The 20,523-nt window shown below is 41.2% G+C and overlaps 1 protein-coding gene across 9 annotated transcripts in view; it reads right to left on the reverse strand.

The window, feature by feature from the left end:
* Positions 1–20,523, reverse strand: part of FNDC3A (fibronectin type III domain containing 3A) — a 313,016-nt gene that overhangs the window by 59,596 nt on the left and 232,897 nt on the right. For 7 of the 9 annotated variants that reach the window (XM_073662733.1, XM_073662747.1, XM_073662726.1 and 4 more), the window contains 4 exons: positions 16,637–16,713; positions 7,192–7,426; positions 2,770–3,036; positions 694–752 (listed from right to left, as the gene is read on the reverse strand). In XM_073662733.1, the coding sequence (XP_073518834.1) occupies positions 694–752; positions 2,770–3,036; positions 7,192–7,426; positions 16,637–16,713 (638 nt within the window). Of the gene's footprint in view, positions 1–693; positions 753–2,769; positions 3,037–7,191; positions 7,427–12,150; positions 12,240–16,636; positions 16,714–20,131; positions 20,258–20,523 lie in introns of those variants that run through there. The other 2 variants (XM_073662762.1, XM_073662781.1) reach the window with 2 other exon arrangements.

Consider the following 20,523-nt stretch of genomic DNA (forward strand, 5'->3'; position numbering starts at 1 on the left):
ATACCTCACATGACCACTGCAGCCAATCACTATATGGTGTGAAAAAACCTTACAAGGTTATGTGCATAGGATTTCTTTTTCAGGCAGATACCGCCCATGGCCCACCTGAAAAAGTGCCACAAACTATTAAACAATGCACAGCAATGTGTTCAGTCTCTAGTTTCTCCTTTTAATCGCTCCAGAGGACAAGTATCATGTCCATTCTTTTGGCAGCTTCCACTAGGAAGCAGCATATTGGCTATATTTCAATATTTCATATTATTAGTAGAAAAAAAAAAAGATGCTGGTGACGGAACTGCCGCAAAAGCGACAGCAAAACAGAAGACACTTAAGAAAAAGTTGGCGATCTTTTTCCTGAAGCGGCGACAACCCCTAAGAAAACCTCAGTCCGCTGCATCTTAAAGATGTCATGTGCACAAATCCATAACGCTGATCTGATAGAGGGTATGAGGAGGTGCAGCAAGTATACCGGTCATTACACATGCAATCATAATGTCCAAAGGTTTTTTTTTTTTTTTTTCTTTTTTGCAACTAGTGGATAAAAATCTTCCTGGTCATGTGATGGGACACCTGTTGGATTGTTCCACTTGTGAATCCTTCAATGACTAGGACAGATTTTTATCTACTGGACGTAAACAATGAAGGTTTCCAGCAAACGATTGCAAGTAGTTGTAATAGGATTGCAGTACTTACCGCTGGCTTGGAAATGTTGGAGAGTTGCAATTCTAAAGCTTTTGTCTCTTCATCTTTCTCTACAATGACAAAATATATTGTTATTATTGTTTTTTGTCCTTTGAAGTAATTTGCACTATACTGTAAAACCGACCAGGTGCAAAATAAATGCCATTAAAGGACATCTGTCATGTCAAAAAACACTGTCAACCTGCAGATGTGGGGTTAATCGAAAGCTTTTTTGGAGGTGCGGTCCATGCTCCTTTTTTTGCATTAATCTAAAGCTGTTCGGACGCCGCACTGAAAGCCCGGATGGCGTGAGGAAATTAACTTTATACCTCCCTGTGCCTCCGGCTTTCAGTCCTAGAGATACAGCCGGCGCGGCTTCAGTCACTGCTCAGTACATACTGAGAGACGGCTGTACCCATGCCCCCAGTAATGATGCACTGCGGAGCCAGCTGTCGATGAGTGTCGTGGCGAGGTTACAGACGTCACTGACCATTTATTGAGTGGTGACTGAAGCCGCGCCTCTACGACTGAAAGCCGGCAGCTGCTGGGAGGAATAAAGTTAATTTTCTATCAGTAGTCGAGCTTTCAGTGCGCGGCAGCACAGCTTCAGAACGCTATTAACCTGCAAGATTGACCGTGCTACTAACCCTAGGTTAATAGTACTTTTTTTACATGACAGGATCCCTTTAAATCAGATAAAAATCACCATATTAGCAGTATTTGTGTTAGGATATTCGTAAAATGAAATAAAACGACTGGTTGGCTGTCCGGGCATGTCTGTTTTATTAAATGCCCATATTTACCATGAATCAACTGTCCTTAGAACTGTACTGTGCAGCACCTTTTACTTCTGGAAAGGTATGAATACATTGACAACTTGGGGCCACCATTCCTCTCTTCAGTGGTGCCTATTCCTACAAGTCCTGCCTCCGTCCAATCAGAGCTGACAATGTAAAACTGAGTAGTGAACAAATCCCTAATTAACCAAGGGACCGTGATGGTAACTCCTGACGAAACTTGTGGGACTTACGTCTGTGGCCCGGATTCATCAAAGATTTTATGCCAGAACACTGGAGTAAAAAAAAGTTGAAGATTTGAAAATTTTCTGCTCGCAATTCGGAGTGGCGCAACAATTTTGCGACTATTGGTGTTTTCACACCAGTTTCTATCAGTTCCGCCAAAGGAGGCGAAATGGGGTGGTGGAATGACGCCACAACTTGTCTAATTTGTGATGAGCTGTGGTGTATCTTATACCAGAAATCTTACTCCAGTCCCTGAATGAAGATAAGAGTTTTCTTTATGAATTATAATATATCATTATCTTAATGAATCAAGATTGTCTGAATCCAACACCTGTCCACCATCTCCTTATCAGCTTTGGAAAATGAATGCCAGTAAAGGCATCACGGAGTGAACAGGAATCTTTTAATATTTTGATATAAAGATCAATATGCATTGTAAAAAGAGAAACGTGGGGATGCGAACATGAAAGGGGTTCACGTGCTCACCAGACAGAGCGCCACTCTGGTAATAGGCCTTGTCTGATATTACAGCTCAGACGTCTTCACCTGAATGGTAATAACCTGCAATACCAATCACAACCCAAGGACAAGAGTGGATTCGTTTGTCACTTGCAATAAAAATATATAAATTTTGTCACCAGGTGTAAATGCCGCTGTTCACCTGAACCGGTTGTAGGTTTTTTGTGTTCCTGTGCCTCGCATTTCCTGAGATAAGGACCTCTCTTCTCTGTTTATAAATCTTTTTTTTTTTTTTTTTAGCCATCTACGCATGGTTCTCAAGAATATGCCCATAAGAAGAGTTGATGACCACACCCACTTGGCTAACAAGCCTAGAGGGAAGAAGGGGGCATAACTCAGGAATGGAGAGTCGCAGAAGAAAAAGAAAAAGAATGTCAGATTCAGGAGAACAGCAGCATTTACAATCACGTGAAAAAAAAAAATCTGATTTATGGCAAGTGACACTAACACTTTACACTTTAATGATGCACAGTGTACAATATCACTTTTTTAAGATTCCACCTTTTCAATTCATAATTCTTTCCACATTTTCACTCATCAGAATTACCTTGTATTTCTGTTTCTACCTGGGATGAATTCTTTCCTTTCTGTTTATTCTTGGATTGTCCTGTATTTAACCCCGGACTATTCTGCCCTTTAATAATTCCATTAGATTCATTGACCGGAGACGTGCTTTTCTTGGGTGAATAGGGAGGGCTGTTCAGCTTGTCTTTCTGTGCTCCATGTCTATCTTTCAACTTCTTCTGCAAGCGTTCATGGATTTTACTTGATCTCTCATCCCTAAGTCCGGCCCTCCCATGAGTGGCGAGCGCGTCTACGAGATTACCAGGAGAAAAACATTACAGATTAACCAAAGCCGGAATAAAATCATTTCAATGTGTATGTAAATAAAAAGGAGATTACAATAAAGTCATTAAAATGTGGGAATCTATACAACTTTTGTTAAACCCTAAAAGAAAATATTGTCTTAAAGGGGTTGTTGCATTAAACTTCCCACATAAGTTTTGCCTTTCTACACATTCCCAATGCGGTGTTTGGTGTAGAAGAAGGAATGGGTGCCTATATAATATACGGAGTCAAAATGTTGTGTAGGACCGGAAACCATAAACAGGCTAGACCCCCAATGAAGAATCATCATACTGACAAGCCATCAGATGTCACCTACTGTGGCCAGGTGACTGGATGTAAGACTGAATGACAAAAAAAAAAAATCTCTGGGCAATCCCTTTAACCCTTCCTCAGGAAAGGGAATAATGTATGGATTAAAATACTAAGATAATACTAACCCCATCCTTGATTAGTCTTCGGTCACATTTCAGCTCTCATCTAGTCCCCGCTGGTCTCTACTTCCTCAGCACACCAAAAAAAGACCAGAAATGCCTCCTCAGCCAATCACCGAGTGTGGGGGTTCACCGCTGCGACCAGTGATTGGCTGAGTGGGCATTTCCGTCCAAGGTCTGGTCAAGGATGGGACAAGGAAGTAGAGTCTAGTGGGAGACCAGGTGAGCAGGGCCTGTGAGGCATCATGGAAAGTGATAATATTTTATTATTTTAAACCAGTCTGGGGTATTAAAAAACAACCAAAAAGTAAAACAAACAAAAAGTAAAACAAACAAAAAGTAAAACAAACAAAAAGTAAAACAAACAAAACAAACTCTGAGTTCCCTTTTAGGACAAGTGTGAATGGGTGGTGTCAGGACACTGTGGGACACAAGCCAGGATATAATTATTATATAGCATATGCTATATATCCCAAAAGCTGTCAACACAAATATTAATGAGGCAGATCTGTGGGTGTCAGCCAAGTAGGGAGCACATAATGTACACCCAAATGTGTGAACTGCCTTCTGCTTACAAGGTACACATTAATCTAGTGGTGGTAACAGATTTCACAGGACTCCAGATCCCATAATCACCACAATTATCATGCATTTACACGGACAGATCTCCTTCCTCACGGTATTACATGTCAATCAACATTTGTTTAAAGGCCCTTTTACACAAGCCCATACAAATTGTACGGTGACAACTGATGGTTAAAGGGGTTCTCTAATGAAAACAAGTCATGGTCTACACACAGGATTGCTGATAACATACTGATTGTGGCAGTAAGACAGCTGAGACCTGCACTGATAAAAAGATTGGAGAACTCATCCTTCTTAGAATGGAGCGGCATTGTGCACATGCCTGAATGCTGCTCTATTCATTGCCTATGGGGCAGCCAGGCGCTGTGTTTGGCTTTTTCTGGCAGCCCCATAGAAGATGAATGGAGTGGCAGCCGGGCATAAGAAAGATAAAAGTTTCATATTAAAGAAAATAATTTCCTCTTCTGAGGATTGGTGGATAATTCTAAAGGCATATTTAGCCAGGGTCAGAACAGAAGATCCAAAGAGGCTGAAGAAGCTAAAACGCGCGTTAGGGGTATTCTTCAGATCATCTCTCCTGACCCTGGGTAAATATGCCTTTAGAAATATCCACAGTATAGTTGTTGCTATTCTTAGGAATATGTATGTGAGTTTATACCAAATAGGTGCACTTTGGGCTAATTGCTGAAAATGATCATGTTCATGATAGATTGCATGGTATATCTCTTGACCATATCATAGTATATTATATACTCTGGAACTATCCCCGTATAGGATTTATTTATGCACATGCGATCCATATGTTTGATGTTAGCTTAACCATGCCCTGTTCAGCCCTTGCCTGTGTATGCGCATCTTTGAGCTAGGCATGTTGATATCAACAACACTTGTTGTCACGTTTATTCATTAACCCTTTGTGATAGCAGGATACTGACTTGTGTGTATTAGAATCCTTGTATATGCACTCCCTTGGTTAGGCTTTTATTTTGGCATATCTTCTTATTGTATTCTGTTTTTTTTATTACATTTTAAAATTTGATCAATAAAGTGAATTGTATTTTAGTCGTGGCAGTATACTCTTAATTTACTACGCAGGGTATATTTATCGTTCTTTAGGAGAGCCTTTGACTTGTAGGTCTCATCTAGGTATTCATATACATTACTAAGTAGATCTTTTAAATCTGATGAGGCTGGTGTACTTGCTTTTGAATTCCATTGTAGAATGGCTCTATAATATTGATTTAGCATTTTAGTCCAGTACGAGTAAGAGAACTCATGAGTTTAGGAGGATTCAGTCTCCAATCTCCAGCCACCCACCCAGCCTGACTGACAGATTGTACTGAACAGCATGAGGAGGGACAACGAGGAGCCGACAATCAGGCTAGGTGGCCAGAGATTGAGTTTAAACTGTCAGAACAAATTAGCATGCATTATCAAATTAAGTACACCAGCCTCATTAGGTCTAAGATCAGTTCTCTATTGCATACATTTTGTTTTGTGAAATCAAGTGACGGATCTGCTTAAAACATGATACCCCCATACGCTGCCAACTAATTTCTTCTGGACAGTGGGGTTGATAATCATATGGGTAAATTAATTAATACAAGTGCTTCTCACTGAATTAGAATATCATCAAAAACTTTATTTATTTCAGTTCTTCAATACAAAAAGTGAAACTCATATTATATAGAGTCATTACAAACAGAGTGATCTATTTAAAGTATTTATTTCTGTTAATGTTGATGATTATGGCTTACAGCCAATGAAAACACAAAAGTCATTATCTCAGTAAATTAGAATAATTTATAACAGCATGAAAATTTATTTTAAAATCCGAAATGTTGGCCTACTGAAATGTATGTTCAGTAAATGCACTCAGTACTTGGTCGGGGCTTGATTTCCAAATGAAATGCAAAATTTACTTCATTTGAAAACACCACCTTGGACCACTGAGCAACAGTCCATTGTTGGCGTTGTCTATTGGTCATGAGTGGCTTGACACAAGGAGTGCGACACTTGTAGCCCATGTACTGGATACGTCTGTGTGTGGTGGCTCTTGAAGCAATGACTCCAGCAGCAGACCACTCCTTGTGAATCTTCCCCAAATTTTTCAATGGCCTTTTCTTAATCCTTTCAAGGCTGCGGTTATCCCGGTTGCTTGTGCACCTTTTTCTACCACACTTTTTCCTTCCACTCAACTTTCCATTAATATGCTTGGATACAGCACTCTGTGAACAGCCAGCTTCTTTAGCAATGACCTTTTGTTGCTAACCCTCGTTGTAGAGTGTGTCAATGACTGCCTTCTGGACATCTGTCAAGTCAGCAGTCTTCCCCGAGATTGTGGAGCCTACTGAAACAGACTAAGGGACCTTTTTTAAACACTTAGAAAGCCTTTGCAGGTGTTTTTGTTAATTATTCTAATTTACTGAGATAATGACTTGTGTTTTCATTGGCTGTAAGCCATAATCAACCTTAACAGAAATAAATACTTGAAATAGATCACTCTGTTTGTAAAGACTATATAATATACAAGTTTCACTTTTTGTATTGAAAAACTGAAATAAATTAACTTTTTGATGATTTTCGAATTTAGTGAGAGGCACTTGTATTTAAAACATGTATTAATACCAAGAAGTCATAGTGGTACAATGCACTTTTGCAAAGTTAGTGATATAACTAGTATAACTACATTAATGTATAATTCATAGTGTTACAATTTTCTATTAGAGAAACATCCAGCTTAGGACGGTTTCTGGCTACAGTCTTATGTGACTATGAGGCAGTAACGTTCACACCAGGACACCCCCGGTCAGTCCATGCATAGTATGGATGTGTGAAACTGGCCGAAAAGTTTTGGGACCATACTAAGCTGGTAAATACAAATAAACCTACTAAAAAGGAATAAAAACTAATCAAAGTAATAGGTCATTCAAATTAAAAATATAAAGAAGCCAAATAATGAAAAAATACAATTTTATGTAAAAAAATAAAGTTTTGGTTAATAAAATCTGTGTTAAATATATCATATTATGGTCAGTTTCACACTGGATTAATACATAAAAACACACTGGCAATTACTGAGTCTACAAATCTAGAGTACTTACCCAAATCTCCATATACCTGTGAAGGGTGATACTGAGGGGTGTATTGGGCAGCCATATCTCCTACCCCGCTGACTGCTGTGTAAATGTGGCGATGGGGTGGAGGCATCATAGCAGGAAGCGGTATAAATCCAGGCAGAGGGGGAGGAGGCCGATGTATGACCGGATGACCACTCGTGTGGAACTCTGGAGGTTGTGGAACCACTACAACTCTCCGCACACCATTGTCTTCAATCACCTGGGAGAAATCAAGATGCACAGTGTAAGGCTTCATTCAGACAAGTGTCGGAGTGTCTGCAATTAGTGTTCAAACTGCACAACAATATGTAAAAAACAAAACAAAAGAAAAAAACACTAAATACTGATATCCATAGTGTTCTTGTTGTCACCAGAGGTTAAGATGTTGGTGAGGACCAGACATCTGTTATTTAGGCCATGGCAGTGCAGATTAAAGCTCTATTTAGATTTATTTTTTTGTGTCACCAAAAATTTTAATGGACTCAAAAATGATAATAAAAAAATACACATTTTCTATTAAAAAGCTTTTTTTTAACCTCCTGCTGGATTCATGCATGCAGGCTATTCTAATGAATAAGACAAGTGCACAATTACTGCCAGTAGTACAAGAGACCTGGTAAGAGGCTAACCGATGCCACATCAGGGAGAGGTTAAGTTAGCGCTGGACTACGTCGGGGATGTATGTTGGGCAATAGTCCCATGCGTAGAATTAGTGTGAATCAATTTCAGGACCCAGATCCTTCAGCCGCATTTGTAATCTGTGGCCACTTGCTGCTCTTCGTTTGATTAGACAACCTGGCACGAGGTCATTGTTGCGGTGTGACGCCAAGCCAGACCGGCTAGTCAAAAAGAGCCACAGATGCCGGGAGGTATTTCTCAGGGATGATGAACACCACATGACAAATTACACTAATATTTAACTAGGTGTGAAAAACATATTACACCAAGGATATAAGTGGTTAAGAAGTAGCCAGGTGGTGTCGATCAAATGCTGTTGGTTCATAGTTCATGGGCAAGTGTGATCACCTCTATAAAAGCAGAAGTTTTGGTACTTTGCTGTCTGCAGAATTCAGGCACATGTTACCACAGTGCCAAAGAAGAATGCCATAAGAAATGATCTTAAAGAAGTAATAGTTGCTGCCCATGAATCTGGTAAAGGTTATATGGACACTTCCAAACATACTGGAACCTATTATTTTATAGTGAGAAAGATTTTTTCACAAATGAAAAACATTCAAGACAGTTACTCTTCCCAGGAGAGAATATCCAAGCAAATTCACCCCAAAGTCAGAATGTGCAATGCTCAAAGAAATTACAAAAAACCTAAGAGCTATTGCTCAAACTCTAAAGGCCTCAGAATATTAAGGCTATGTTCCCACGATGACTATTTGGTGAGTTTTTGATGTTGCAGAATTTCTGCATCTATAAGGTTACTTGCCTTTTTTTTTCATTGGGATTTTCAGTGTGTTCTTTTACATGTGTTTTGATCGTTTTTTTTTTTTTACAGTGTTTTTTTTGTCATGGCATGTTGTAAATTAAGCTGCAGTTTTGTTTTTGATACTTTCTGGTATTTGTCTACAACAAAACTTTATTGATACAGTCATGTGTGGATTACAAGCATATTCAGTGCGTTTCCATTACAGAACTGCACTGAAACCTCATATGCATTTTTCTACCTGCAGATTTTTCGCATCTAATGCAACTCTATGGAGAAAACCCAGCATACAACTCAGCGTACCCGCAAGAGAAACTGACATGTTAAAAAAGCACCGCAGGCCAGTTTATGCAATGTAGAAAAGAAAAAAAAAAATCACAGTGGACATGATATCTGCATCCACTTTGCTGGAACTGTAAGATGCTGCATTTTTTGGGCAGCGAAAATACACCGCGTCAAAAACTCACCAAGAATTCATTGTGGAAACTTATCCAAAATGTTCAAGTTCATGACAGTACAATTAAAAAAAGCCTGAACAAGCAAGCTTTGTAGGGAAAGGGTGCAAGGTGAGTACAGCTAAAGTTTGCAAAGTTGCATCTGACAAAAAGACCAAAGTGCATATGTCTGGTCATAATGCTTTGCGTCACATTTGGCAAAAACCACGGTGGTAGCAGGGTGATAATTTGGGCTTGTTTTCCATAAAACAATCAAAATGTTGTGGTGGCTCAAAGTCTGGACCTCAACCCATGTGAAATGCTGTGGTGGAACCTTAAGAGACCTGTTTATATACAAATGTCCACAAATCTTAAAACGTTGAACTTAAAGGGGATGTCCGTTTTCAGAAAACTTTTTGCTACAAGCTGTGGTACTTAGAAAAAAAAAAAAAAAAATTAGTATTACTGACCTTCCCCGAGTCCAGCGTCGAGTCTCTGTTTGGCTGCAGGGCTAACGATATGACGTCCGCAATGCAGAACATCACTGATCTCAGGGGCTCTACCCAAGAATAAGGCATGAGCGGCTGAGCTTAGGGGTTGGCTACAGTGGTAAAACAAGCCGAATCATCCAAAACACTGAAACAAGAGCCGGCACTGGACCCAGAGAGGTGAGTACAAGTTGTGTTTGCTGTTTTAGGTATTTTATGTTTGAGATCCTCTTTCCCCAAAGCTTCTTTAGAGCCATGTTCAAACAATGTGGATAATTTCTGCTACGGATTTGTTCACAAATCTGCAAAAAGAATCCGCATGTGATACTTGCGGATTTCAACCTACTCCCCTACTAAGTATTAAATGGGGTGAAATCTGCAAAAAAGAGAGCGAGAGTGAGCGTGTGAGCAAGAGTGAGCGAGCGAGCGTGTGAGCAAGAGTGAGCGAGCGAGCGTGTGAGCAAGAGTGAGCGAGCGAGCGTGTGAGCAAGAGTGAGCGAGCGAGCGTGTGAGCAAGAGTGAGCGAGCGAGTGAGCAAGAGTGAGCGAGCGAGTGAGCAAGAGTGAGCGAGCGAGCGTGTGAGCAAGAGTGAGCGAGTGAGCGTGTGAGCAAGAGTGAGCGAGCGAGCGTGTGAGCGAGCGAGCGTGTGAGCAAGAGTGAGCGAGCGTGTGAGCAAGAGTGAGCGAGCGAGCGTGTGAGCAAGAGTGAGCGAGCGAGCGTGTGAGCAAGAGTGAGCGAGCGAGCGTGTGAGCAAGAGTGAGCGAGCGAGCGTGTGAGCAAGAGTGAGCGAGCGTGTGAGCAAGAGTGAGCGAGCGAGCGTGTGAGCAAGAGTGAGCGAGCGAGCGTGTGAGCAAGAGTGAGCGAGCGAGCGTGTGAGCAAGAGTGAGCGAGCGAGCGTGTGAGCAAGAGTGAGCGAGCGAGTGAGCAAGAGTGAGCGAGCGAGTGAGCAAGAGTGAGCGAGCGAGTGAGCAAGAGTGAGCGAGCGAGCGAGTGAGCAAGAGTGAGCGAGCGAGCAAGAGCGAGCGAGCGAGCAAGAGTGAGAGAGCGAGCGTGAGAGCGCGAGCGTGAGAGCGCGAGCGAGCATGAGAGTGAGCGAGCGAGCATGAGAGTGAGCGAGCGAGCATGAGAGTGAGCGAGCGAGCATGAGAGTGAGCGAGCGAGCATGAGAGTGAGCGAGCGAGCATGAGAGTGAGCGAGCGAGCATGAGAGTGAGCGAGCGAGCGAGCATGAGAGTGAGAGCGAGCGAGCATGAGAGTGAGAGCGAGCGAGCATGAGAGTGAGAGCGAGCGAGCATGAGAGTGAGAGCGAGCGAGCATGAGAGTGAGAGCGAGCGAGCATGAGAGTGAGAGCGAGCGAGCATGAGAGTGAGAGAGCATGAGAGTGAGAGCGAGCGAGCATGAGAGTGAGCGAGCATGAGAGTGAGAGCGAGCGAGCGAGCATGAGAGTGAGAGCGAGCGAGCGAGCATGAGAGTGAGAGCGAGCGAGCGAGCATGAGAGTGAGAGCGAGCATGAGAGTGAGCGAGCGAGCGCGAGAGCCCAGTGTCAGAAAGCTGGGTTGCGTCCGAGGTCATGGGTCTTCCAGCAGAACAATTACCCCAAACATACTGTACTTCAAGAAGCCCCCAGAAATGGATGGAAACAAAGCGCTGGAGAGTTCTGAAGTGACAGCAATGAGTCCGGATCTAAATGCCATTGAACGTCTGTGGAGAGATCTTAAAATTGCTGTTGGGAGAAGGCACCCTTCACATAGGAGAGACCTGGAGCAGTTTGCAAATGAAGAGAGCTCCAAAATTCCAGCTGAGCGTGGACTGCAGTCATTTATTCCAAAGGGTGTGTAATCAAATGTTAAGTTGAGGATGCCAACAATTTTGTCTGGCCCATTTTTGTGGTTTTGTGTGAAATTATGTCCAATTTGCCTTTTTATCTCTGTTTTTTGTGTTGTTCCAATACACACAAAGGAAATAAACATGTGTATAACAAAACATGCGTAATTGCAATAATTTTCTGGGAGAAATACTTTATTATCTAGAACAATTTCAAGGGTGCCAACATTTTCGGCCAAGAAAGCATATTTTTTTGTGCACCACCTGTCATGGTGAGGGCATTCCCATAAACAGACATTGTTGGCTGAAATTAAGTGACATTAGCTGGCTTAGCAGACTTGTATCTATAATGTGAATGGGTTCCTTAATGGCTGTCACCTATTTCTTCCTGCCCAGATATATACACTGATACTTTGCTTAACCCTAAACTCACACCATTATAAAGAATTTTAATTTTGGACTATTCCCATCGCTCAGGTGACATATTGCACCAATTAACTGTTCTTCTCTCTTTTTCCCATTGTTAATGCTCCTAAATCTTAGCAAGAACATTGGTCATTCTGTGTGAATGTTAGTGGCCACTGACAGTAAGGCAGCGCACGCTCCGTCCATACACCGTGACTGCGCTCTTCCTGTAATGTGACAGGGAACTTAAACGTAAGGCTGACAAGTGAACATCCAAAGTCCAGAGGACACAAAGCCAAACTTCAGAGACAAATCATTTGGGATATTTGGAAAGTGTGGAAATATTAACCAGAACTTACAGTTTCCATTATGTGGGATGGGAATCAGAGACGGGTCATTATTTCCTCGGCGTTTCCTAGATAGGTGTATCAGCACACTCGCCAATTAAAATTTAACTAAGGTGTCTACCTCGATAGAACAAAGGTTATAGTGCCAGGAAATTACCACATATCATTAGGTTTCATGTCCGCGCAAGAATCCGAGGAATAGCTCATAATAGAAAGTATAATGTCGAGTTCCTATATCTGGAGGTTAAAACATATTTCCAGCCACGTCTTAAATAAGTGACATAAATGTACGCTACGAGACCCCGCTATACCAACAGATCTAATAACTGCAAGTCCTACTAGAATTTATAGATGAAATATCGATCCTTCTATTTCAGCTAAGGAAACGGAGCTTGTATCGGTGGCCGGTGAGCGCAGGACTGTGACTATAGGAGTAAAGGACGTCATTCACATTACATAAATCTGGCCTGAGCTGGGGGCAAGCATGAAGAAACGTAACCCCTTCTCAGAGACATAACTTCTTATTTTTCTGTCGACGCAGCCAATTGAGAGCTTGTTTTTTTCTAGTAGGAGTTGTACTTTTGACACCATCCATGTGATGTTCTGTAAAGAGGGCGAAAATTGAAAGCGTGGCGAAATAGCAAAAAAGCACAATTTGGTAATTGTTTTTTGTGTTTTTTTATTCACAGTGTTCATTATATGGTAAAAAATGACCTGGCAATATGATTCTCCAGGTCACTACAATTACAGTGATACCAAACATGTATAGTTTTGTGTCTGGCTTTAGGCTACAAGTCTGAAGTCACTATGTGACCCAAGTATGTGATTTGCATACATGCGGTCACGTGCCAACTAGACGTGTGCGGCCTCGTTCAATGCAAGTATATTGAGCGAGGTTCAACACGTCTAGTTGGAATGTAGCCCAAAGTATGCAAATTGTCGGCAAATCCTCACAGCGGCAAGATGTGAGGATTCACATGTCTGCTGTCACAGAGTGACTGCAGACTTGAAACCTAAGGAAGGACAAACCCTTCAAGTGGTGAAAAAAAATTCTGAAATCTGTAAAGAAAAAAAAAATTGGTTTGGGTCACCATTTCTCAAAAGCCGTAACGCTTTCCATCTTCAGATGAAGCTGTGTTTGTTTTTCACGCCCTGAGCGGACATTTTTATTTGTACAATTTTATGGTTAATACGATGTTTTGGCTCTTATTGCATTTTTTTGCGTTGTAACAATGTTAAAATCCCGCAATTCTGGAGGTTTTTTTTTCTCGTTAAGCCGGTTAGCCATGAAGTTAATTCTATATATTAACAGATCTCAATTTTACAGACCAGAGATACTACGTATGTGTATTTTTTATTTCTTTATTTTTAATGGGGGAGGAATGATTGGAACATTTTTTTTTTATATTTTTTAATAATTTACTGTATTCTGTAGTCCCCTTAGGAGCAGGGCTGTGGAGTCGGTAAGCTAAACCTCCGACTCCTCAATTTGCATGACTCCGACTCCACGACTCCGACTCCCTCATACACGGCTCATGTTTAAGTGATAAATTTACTGTGGCACAGATTCATCTCAGATAAAAGTCTAGACCCTTAGATCAGGAATAGGACAGACATTTATAGGACATTAAAAATAGGAGGACACTTGAGTGCTTCCTCACCCATCGCACGTGCTGGGTATTTTTCTGCTGGGGTCGTGGGCCTTTTGACTTTGTTTTCCATGGTGAGTCATCAGACTTAGGCGCCATATGGATCAGTGACCTTACTAACACCCCCCTTTTTTACTCTTGATATGGGGGAATTTGTATATTAGCAATGTTTAAGGTTGAAACCTCCCTGTATGCCAAATTATATTGACTGAGACTTCTATACAATGTTACCCTCTCAGTGAGGGATGGCACCTATGATATAGGGGGCAACCTTTTCCATGGCGTCACAAACTCTTTTATTATCCATATATTAACATGGTCTCACCTGTGTCTATACTGATTGTATATATACATCTACAGCCTCATATTGCCTGCTTCCCCTCGGTACTCCCCAGCCTCTGCCACTTTGCACCTTATCCCCCTGCTACTGTAACTTTTAAAAGTTTTTTATGAGTTGGAATTTTGTACCTAAATAAAATGACACTTATTTGTTGCCACAGCACTCAAGTGTCCTCCTATTTTTCATGTATTCATCTGAGTAGGCAATACAGACTTGGTGCCTGACACTAGGTCTTGGTACTATGGTCTGTCCAGTATTGTATATTTGGCCATTTCTCTTCTCATTTATAGGACATTTCCTGACTTTCCCAAATTCTTATGAAAAAATATTCCCCACAAACTGCATTGAACTACTGTACCCAATTTATTATATATTTTAGGAGTCGGAGTTGGTCCATTTTATACCGACTCCACCAAAATGGACACCGACTCCACAGCGCTGCTTAGGAGACATGAACCTGCGGTCATCCAATCACTTGTGTTATACACAGCAATATCATAGTATTGCTGTACATAGAAAAAAAAATCACAGTTTCCTATGAACGTCAGCCATAGACAGATTTTCACAGAAGGGCCATCATGACAGGCACTGGGGTCTTCAGCAGACCCCCAACTGTCATGGCAACCATTATTGCAAAACTCTACATCATACGTCGGTTGAGGGTTAAAGGGACACTTTACTGAGTTGTATTTTTTAAGACCTCCATGTTCGGCTACTTCTAATTTACCCATTAGCTTTTGTTAAACACATTTTGGAGTTTCAGGTTAATAAGAATCGGGCGACCAAATAGGTTTAGTTTTTTTACACTATAGTATCTTTTAAAATAAAAGTATGTGTTACGGAATATGTCAATTTTGTGCGTATGTTTTTTAAACAGTCATTTTTATGGGTACGGTTATGGGGTACATATGGCTAATTGATCAGCTTTTAATAATTTTCTTTTTTGGGGAAATGCAAAAAAATAAATAAATAATTCCATCATTATTTTTCAGTTTTATTTTACAACCAGCGCTGTGGAGTATAATTTATCTTTATTCTATCGGGAGTTAGAATTGCTGCAGTAGCAAAGGCAATTTCAATGTTAAGGAGTTTAACACTAGGAAGGAAAAGTCGTAGCATTATGGAAATCACAGGATGGATAGACACACTAATTATGAAAAAATGTAAACATTTTCAAGAACATCTCAATTTATTCAGTATCGAGTGTGAACGACATGTGTAGAAAAACCCACACTCATACTCCTTGGCTGCTATCAATGAGTGTCCCAGGAGACACTTAACCTGTGCGTCATTAAACACGCTGCCATGGGCTGCAGGGTCTCCGGTGTTGTCTCCCATTGAGCATTTCTGGGACATCATTGATCTGTATTTGCACAGGTTGCTGCCAGCAGTGGATCTTGATGATTTGCATAAGTGCATTTAGCGTGCCAGTACATTCCTCAGACAACTATTAATAACCTCACTGATAGCAGCCATGGCGTGTAAGTGCAGGGATTTTAGGTGTTACGCTCATACTCGATAATGAGACTTTTCCTCTTTGGTGTTACAATTTCAGTGTTGAGGAGTGCATGCATTCATTGTGGTGAAATATTTAACGAATAAGAAAAATTGTGAATAATGTTTTCCAGCAATTATGTTTTCCTGTGGGGGGGGGGGGGGGGGTGGCTTTTTTATTTTTTTCCCTTTATAAAACAATATCATAATTTACTATTTATTTGAGTCACTCACTTTAATTCAGACTCCCAGGTTAGGCTACTAGTCTCTGCCCCCGCTATTAGTGCGCACTGGGAGGATGATTAAAAGGAATCTGTCACCGGGATTTTTCTACCTTATCTAAGAGCAGCATGATGTAGAGGCAGAGACCCAGATTCCTGTGATGTGTCACTTATAGGGCTGCTTGCTGCAATTTTGATAAAATTACTGTTTTATCTGCTGCAGATCTCCCATGCTGAGCTCTGTATAACCTGCCCACAGCACTAATTGGCAGCTTCCTGTGTACACTGGGCATAGGCAGTAAGCTGCCAATCAGTGGTGTGGGCGGGGTTATACAGAGCTCATGAATATGTAAGACTACATGGCAGCAGGTTTACTAGTCATGTAATGATAATGTACTCATAACACAGTAATTTTATCAAAACTACAGCAAGCAGCCCAGTAAGTGACAAATCATGCTGCTTTCAGATTAGGTGGCAAAAACCTGTTGACAGATTCACTTTAAACAATTATATCCAGCATACAAAAATTACATGTAAAAGATACATATTTCTTGTGATATAATTAAAAAATAATGAAACAGTCCATTTGGGATAAATTGTAATCTTATGAACTAATCACGATAACGCTTCTGACAAGGAGATCCTCTTCCCCTTTTTGGCCCCCGTAGAAACCAGTAGAAAAAAAAATAAAAAGGACAGTGAATATAGTATGTGCTGTAATGAGTAGTAACAGGATTACTGCTTAAACACCAGAAAAAACTTCAAGATCTCCCCAGGAGGACGAGAATACACACCTGCTGAGCATATCCTGGAGGCACGTAGATTGGGGGAACTGAGCCATTCGGGGACATCATAGGGACCTGAGCAGGACCTGCAAAGAGAATGACATACAGGGATTTAATAAGAGTAGACAGACATAAAGCTATCAACAATAATTGTCCAAATATCAGACAAGGAAAAGTGCAAATGGAAAAAAAAAAAACATCGTAATGTCAAGAGAAAGAGGAAAATCTGACAACCTGTCCACAAACACCAGAAACATTGTGTGCAAACAAACAGCGGAGGCTAGCAACAAAGAAAAGGCAAAGCACAGAAATACCGTAGTATGGATTTCATAGCTAGACTGAAAGCACAGAACCTGTCATCAATCTGGACATCAGAGGAAAACTAGTAACTTTATTCAATTAAAATAGATAAAAAAATCGCTTGAAAAGGGAATGTCGGCAGGATTTTGCCCCCTCCCGAATTCTTTATATGCCTTTGCAACTCTTGCAGAGACAAAAAAAAACAAAAAAAACTATAAGGAATGAGTACAAGACCCAGAGAAATGGGGGTAAAAGTTGAATTTTTATTGAAAATAATTAAAGAGAGTAAAGCACATAGATAGTCAAAGCTGATGAGCATACAAGTAATTAAGGCAGCATGATACAAGCTTCAAATATAAACCTGATACAATTTTGTAAAAACGGAAGTAAATACACTAGTATAGTATACAAAATGTGATCCCAATATTACAGACGCATACCAGTGTATAAAAAATAACAAAAGGTATATGCATGCAAGGAGCTCAGTAAGTTAAAGTCCTTACCTGATCATATCTTGCAAAGGCAAGTCCATCTACACTTTTTTAAAGAGAATCTGTCAGCAGGTTTTCGCTATGTAATCTGAGGACAGCATAATGTAACAGTTGAGACACTGATTTTAGGGATGTGTCACTATTAGGTTGTGTGCTGTTTCCATACAATAAAGGTTTTATCACCAGATCATCACTGTCTGGACTAAAGGGTATGCGAGCCCTGGTCTGACCAGGCCCCCTCCTCTGCAAAGCAGCTCACTGTCAATAGACCATGTACATAGAGAGCCTAGTGTGGGCGAGGCTAGCTTTCTCAGCTCTGCTGCATTGCTAAATCTAATAACTCTGATTGAATCACAACTGCTGCACCCAGTAACCCAAGTGATAAATTGCTGGAATCAGGGTTTCTTTTCCTACATTACGCTGCTCTCAGATGACGCAGCTAAAACCTGCTGACAGATTCCTTTAACTAGCAAGCATGTTCCTGTTTGAATCGATATGCAATTGAGGCTCAAGTGCTTTTGGTGTGTGGAAGCACTTACCAAGCCTCTTCCCTCTCCCGCTCTATTCACCATCCAGCTCTAGTTTCGGCAGTTTGACTGACAGTCCCTTTGTTTACAGTCACATCAAAAGGAGCTGTCAGTCAAACAGAAGGGGGTACAGGATGTAGATTAGAGCTGGGGAGAGGAGAGACTTGGCAACTGTTCCACACACCATTTGCACTTCAGCCTTTTTCATATTGATTTAGTGATTTCTTTTGTAACGGAGGAACGACCTGACCATGTAAAGCTATTGCTAGACTTACCTTTGTAAGAGCTACATGTGCATATAAAGAGTTTGTGGTGTGAACTCCTGCCAACAGATTCTCTTTGGGCCTCATTCACATGTCACTTTTAAACACGTACGTGAAAAAATGTCACCGGCATCAGGGTGTTTGGATCGGTGTGACATCAGTATACAGTTCGAGTGTCCGTTTTTACCATCCGTGTGTCATTAACTTTTTTCACAGATGGATAAATAAATTACAAAGCTTCTCCTATTTTTTGCAATGTTAAAAACGGAGAGCACACGGATTGTACACTGATGCCAGCCTTGTGTTGTACGGGTTTTTCACGGACCCACAAACTTTTATTGGCACGTTTCATCTGTGATACTGGAAAAAAACGCGGGCATGTCTCTGAGTTTTTGCACAAACACACTGTCCATGAAAAAAAACGTCAACATGTGACCATGGATCAAAGTGGAAAAGTAATCTATACATGGAAAAAAAAAAAAGAATAGAATACGTACGAGCAACACGGATGTCTGAATGAGGCCTTAAAGGTAATCAGCATGAATCCGAGACCGGCTCCCTCTTTGCAGCCACGCGTTTCTCTCTCAGTATAGAGCTTCTCCTCTATACGGATAGATCTCTCCCTATGCATGGTGCCACAATATTGACATTTTTTTATTATTATGTTTTCCCATGGCGTTTACTGTATAGCTTAATTATTTATATATTTTGATAAATATGAGTTTTACAGATACAGTGATACCGAATGTTTTTTTTTTTTTCTTCTACTGGGAAAAGGGGGCATTTCGAATTTTTATATTCTTCAAATGGTTTCATAATTTTTTTTAAACTTTTTTTTCACTTTATTTTTTTTTTGTCCTTGGGGGGCTTGAACCCACAAGCCTTTGATCATTTGTTCAATATACAACAATAACAGATTATATATCTATGCAGTCTGTAGATAGTGTAAATTGCATGTATATAGTGCAAATATGAGTGGGCATCAGAGGTGTGCCAATATAGCAGGACCCCCGGCTGCCTTGGAAACCCCTTTAGCACCCCCACAATCACCTCCATTTAAATGCTGCCGTCAGTGATTGACAGTAGAATCTAAACGGTTAATCAGCAGCGAACAGAGCCAGCATCTGCCCGATTAAGATTGGGCTCAATTGTGGGACCCAGTGCGGACGTGCATGTATGGCAGGCTGTGCCTAGGTGTGAAGGGGTTAATGCTGTGCTGCAGTACTACTAGGCACAACCTTTGGACAGGTGTGGCTCCGTTTCGGTTTTGCTCTGTCCCTTATCTATTCAGATTTGTCACCACTATGTGCGCTCAGTTCATCTTGCATCATATTTATGCAAATTCATGTGCGGTATAGCGTTTTTAATGGCAAAACAAAAAACGAAAAAAAACCATCTATTAAACAATAGTCCATTAATAATAAAAATAAATAAATAAAAACACATATTATAACAACATAGAGCATTGCAGATGTCCCCAATCAGTCAGGTGTACTTTGCAGCCGTTGCTTCGGCCATGATGGCTCTGAAGGGGTTACACGAGACCTGTCATCATGATGGTATAACAGCCACCTTGCTGTAGCCAGGGGTGAGACCTGACATTTAGCTGGATTTGTTAACTGTGCGCTGGAGACAAGATGAAAACAATGTCATTTTTTCTATTTAAGTGGATAGGCGAGTGATTCAGCAGTCGGAGGAGTGAGTCAGAAGATTCAGCACAATGCAGGCAGCACGTCCTGACCAATGATGGCTCCTGATCATCTAACAGCTGCTGTCTGCATTGTCACCAGCGAATAGAATCAGACACAACCTGCACCCAGAGCCGGGCACCCAGTGTCTCCAGCATCTGGAAGCCTAGCAGCGTGGGCCATCATTGCTGGCTGAGGCATACCTAGGTGTGGAAACATAGTGGGGAAGCCTTACCACTCATGTCTGGTCCAGGGAAGGCAGAGTACAGGTTAGCAGGCACTGAGGGAAGCAGGAAAGCGAGCCAGCACACCACATGACCAGGTCACATGACTGGGGTGAGCTGGGACTACTGAGGGTGTGTGTACAAGAAAAAGAAACTGGTCTGTCAAGGAATGACTGGAGGTATATATCTTTAGTAACCAGTGTAAGGCTATGTGCCCACGATGCAGAAATCCCCCGGATTTCTCCTGAGCGTTTCTGCATCTCCCTGGCAGAAAAAATGCATGCGGATTGTACATACGGATTGTACATGCGTTTTTTTTCTGCCAGGTAGAAGCGTTTGTGAAGCGGTTTTTACATGCAATTTCGCCTGCGGATTGTACATGCGTTTTTCCTGCCAGAGACGA

Source organism: Phyllobates terribilis, unplaced genomic scaffold, assembly GCF_046119375.1.
Source record: "Phyllobates terribilis strain yellow unplaced genomic scaffold, ASM4611937v1 Scaffold_2__4_contigs__length_985480577, whole genome shotgun sequence".
Taxonomy (NCBI): Eukaryota; Metazoa; Chordata; class Amphibia; order Anura; family Dendrobatidae; genus Phyllobates; species Phyllobates terribilis.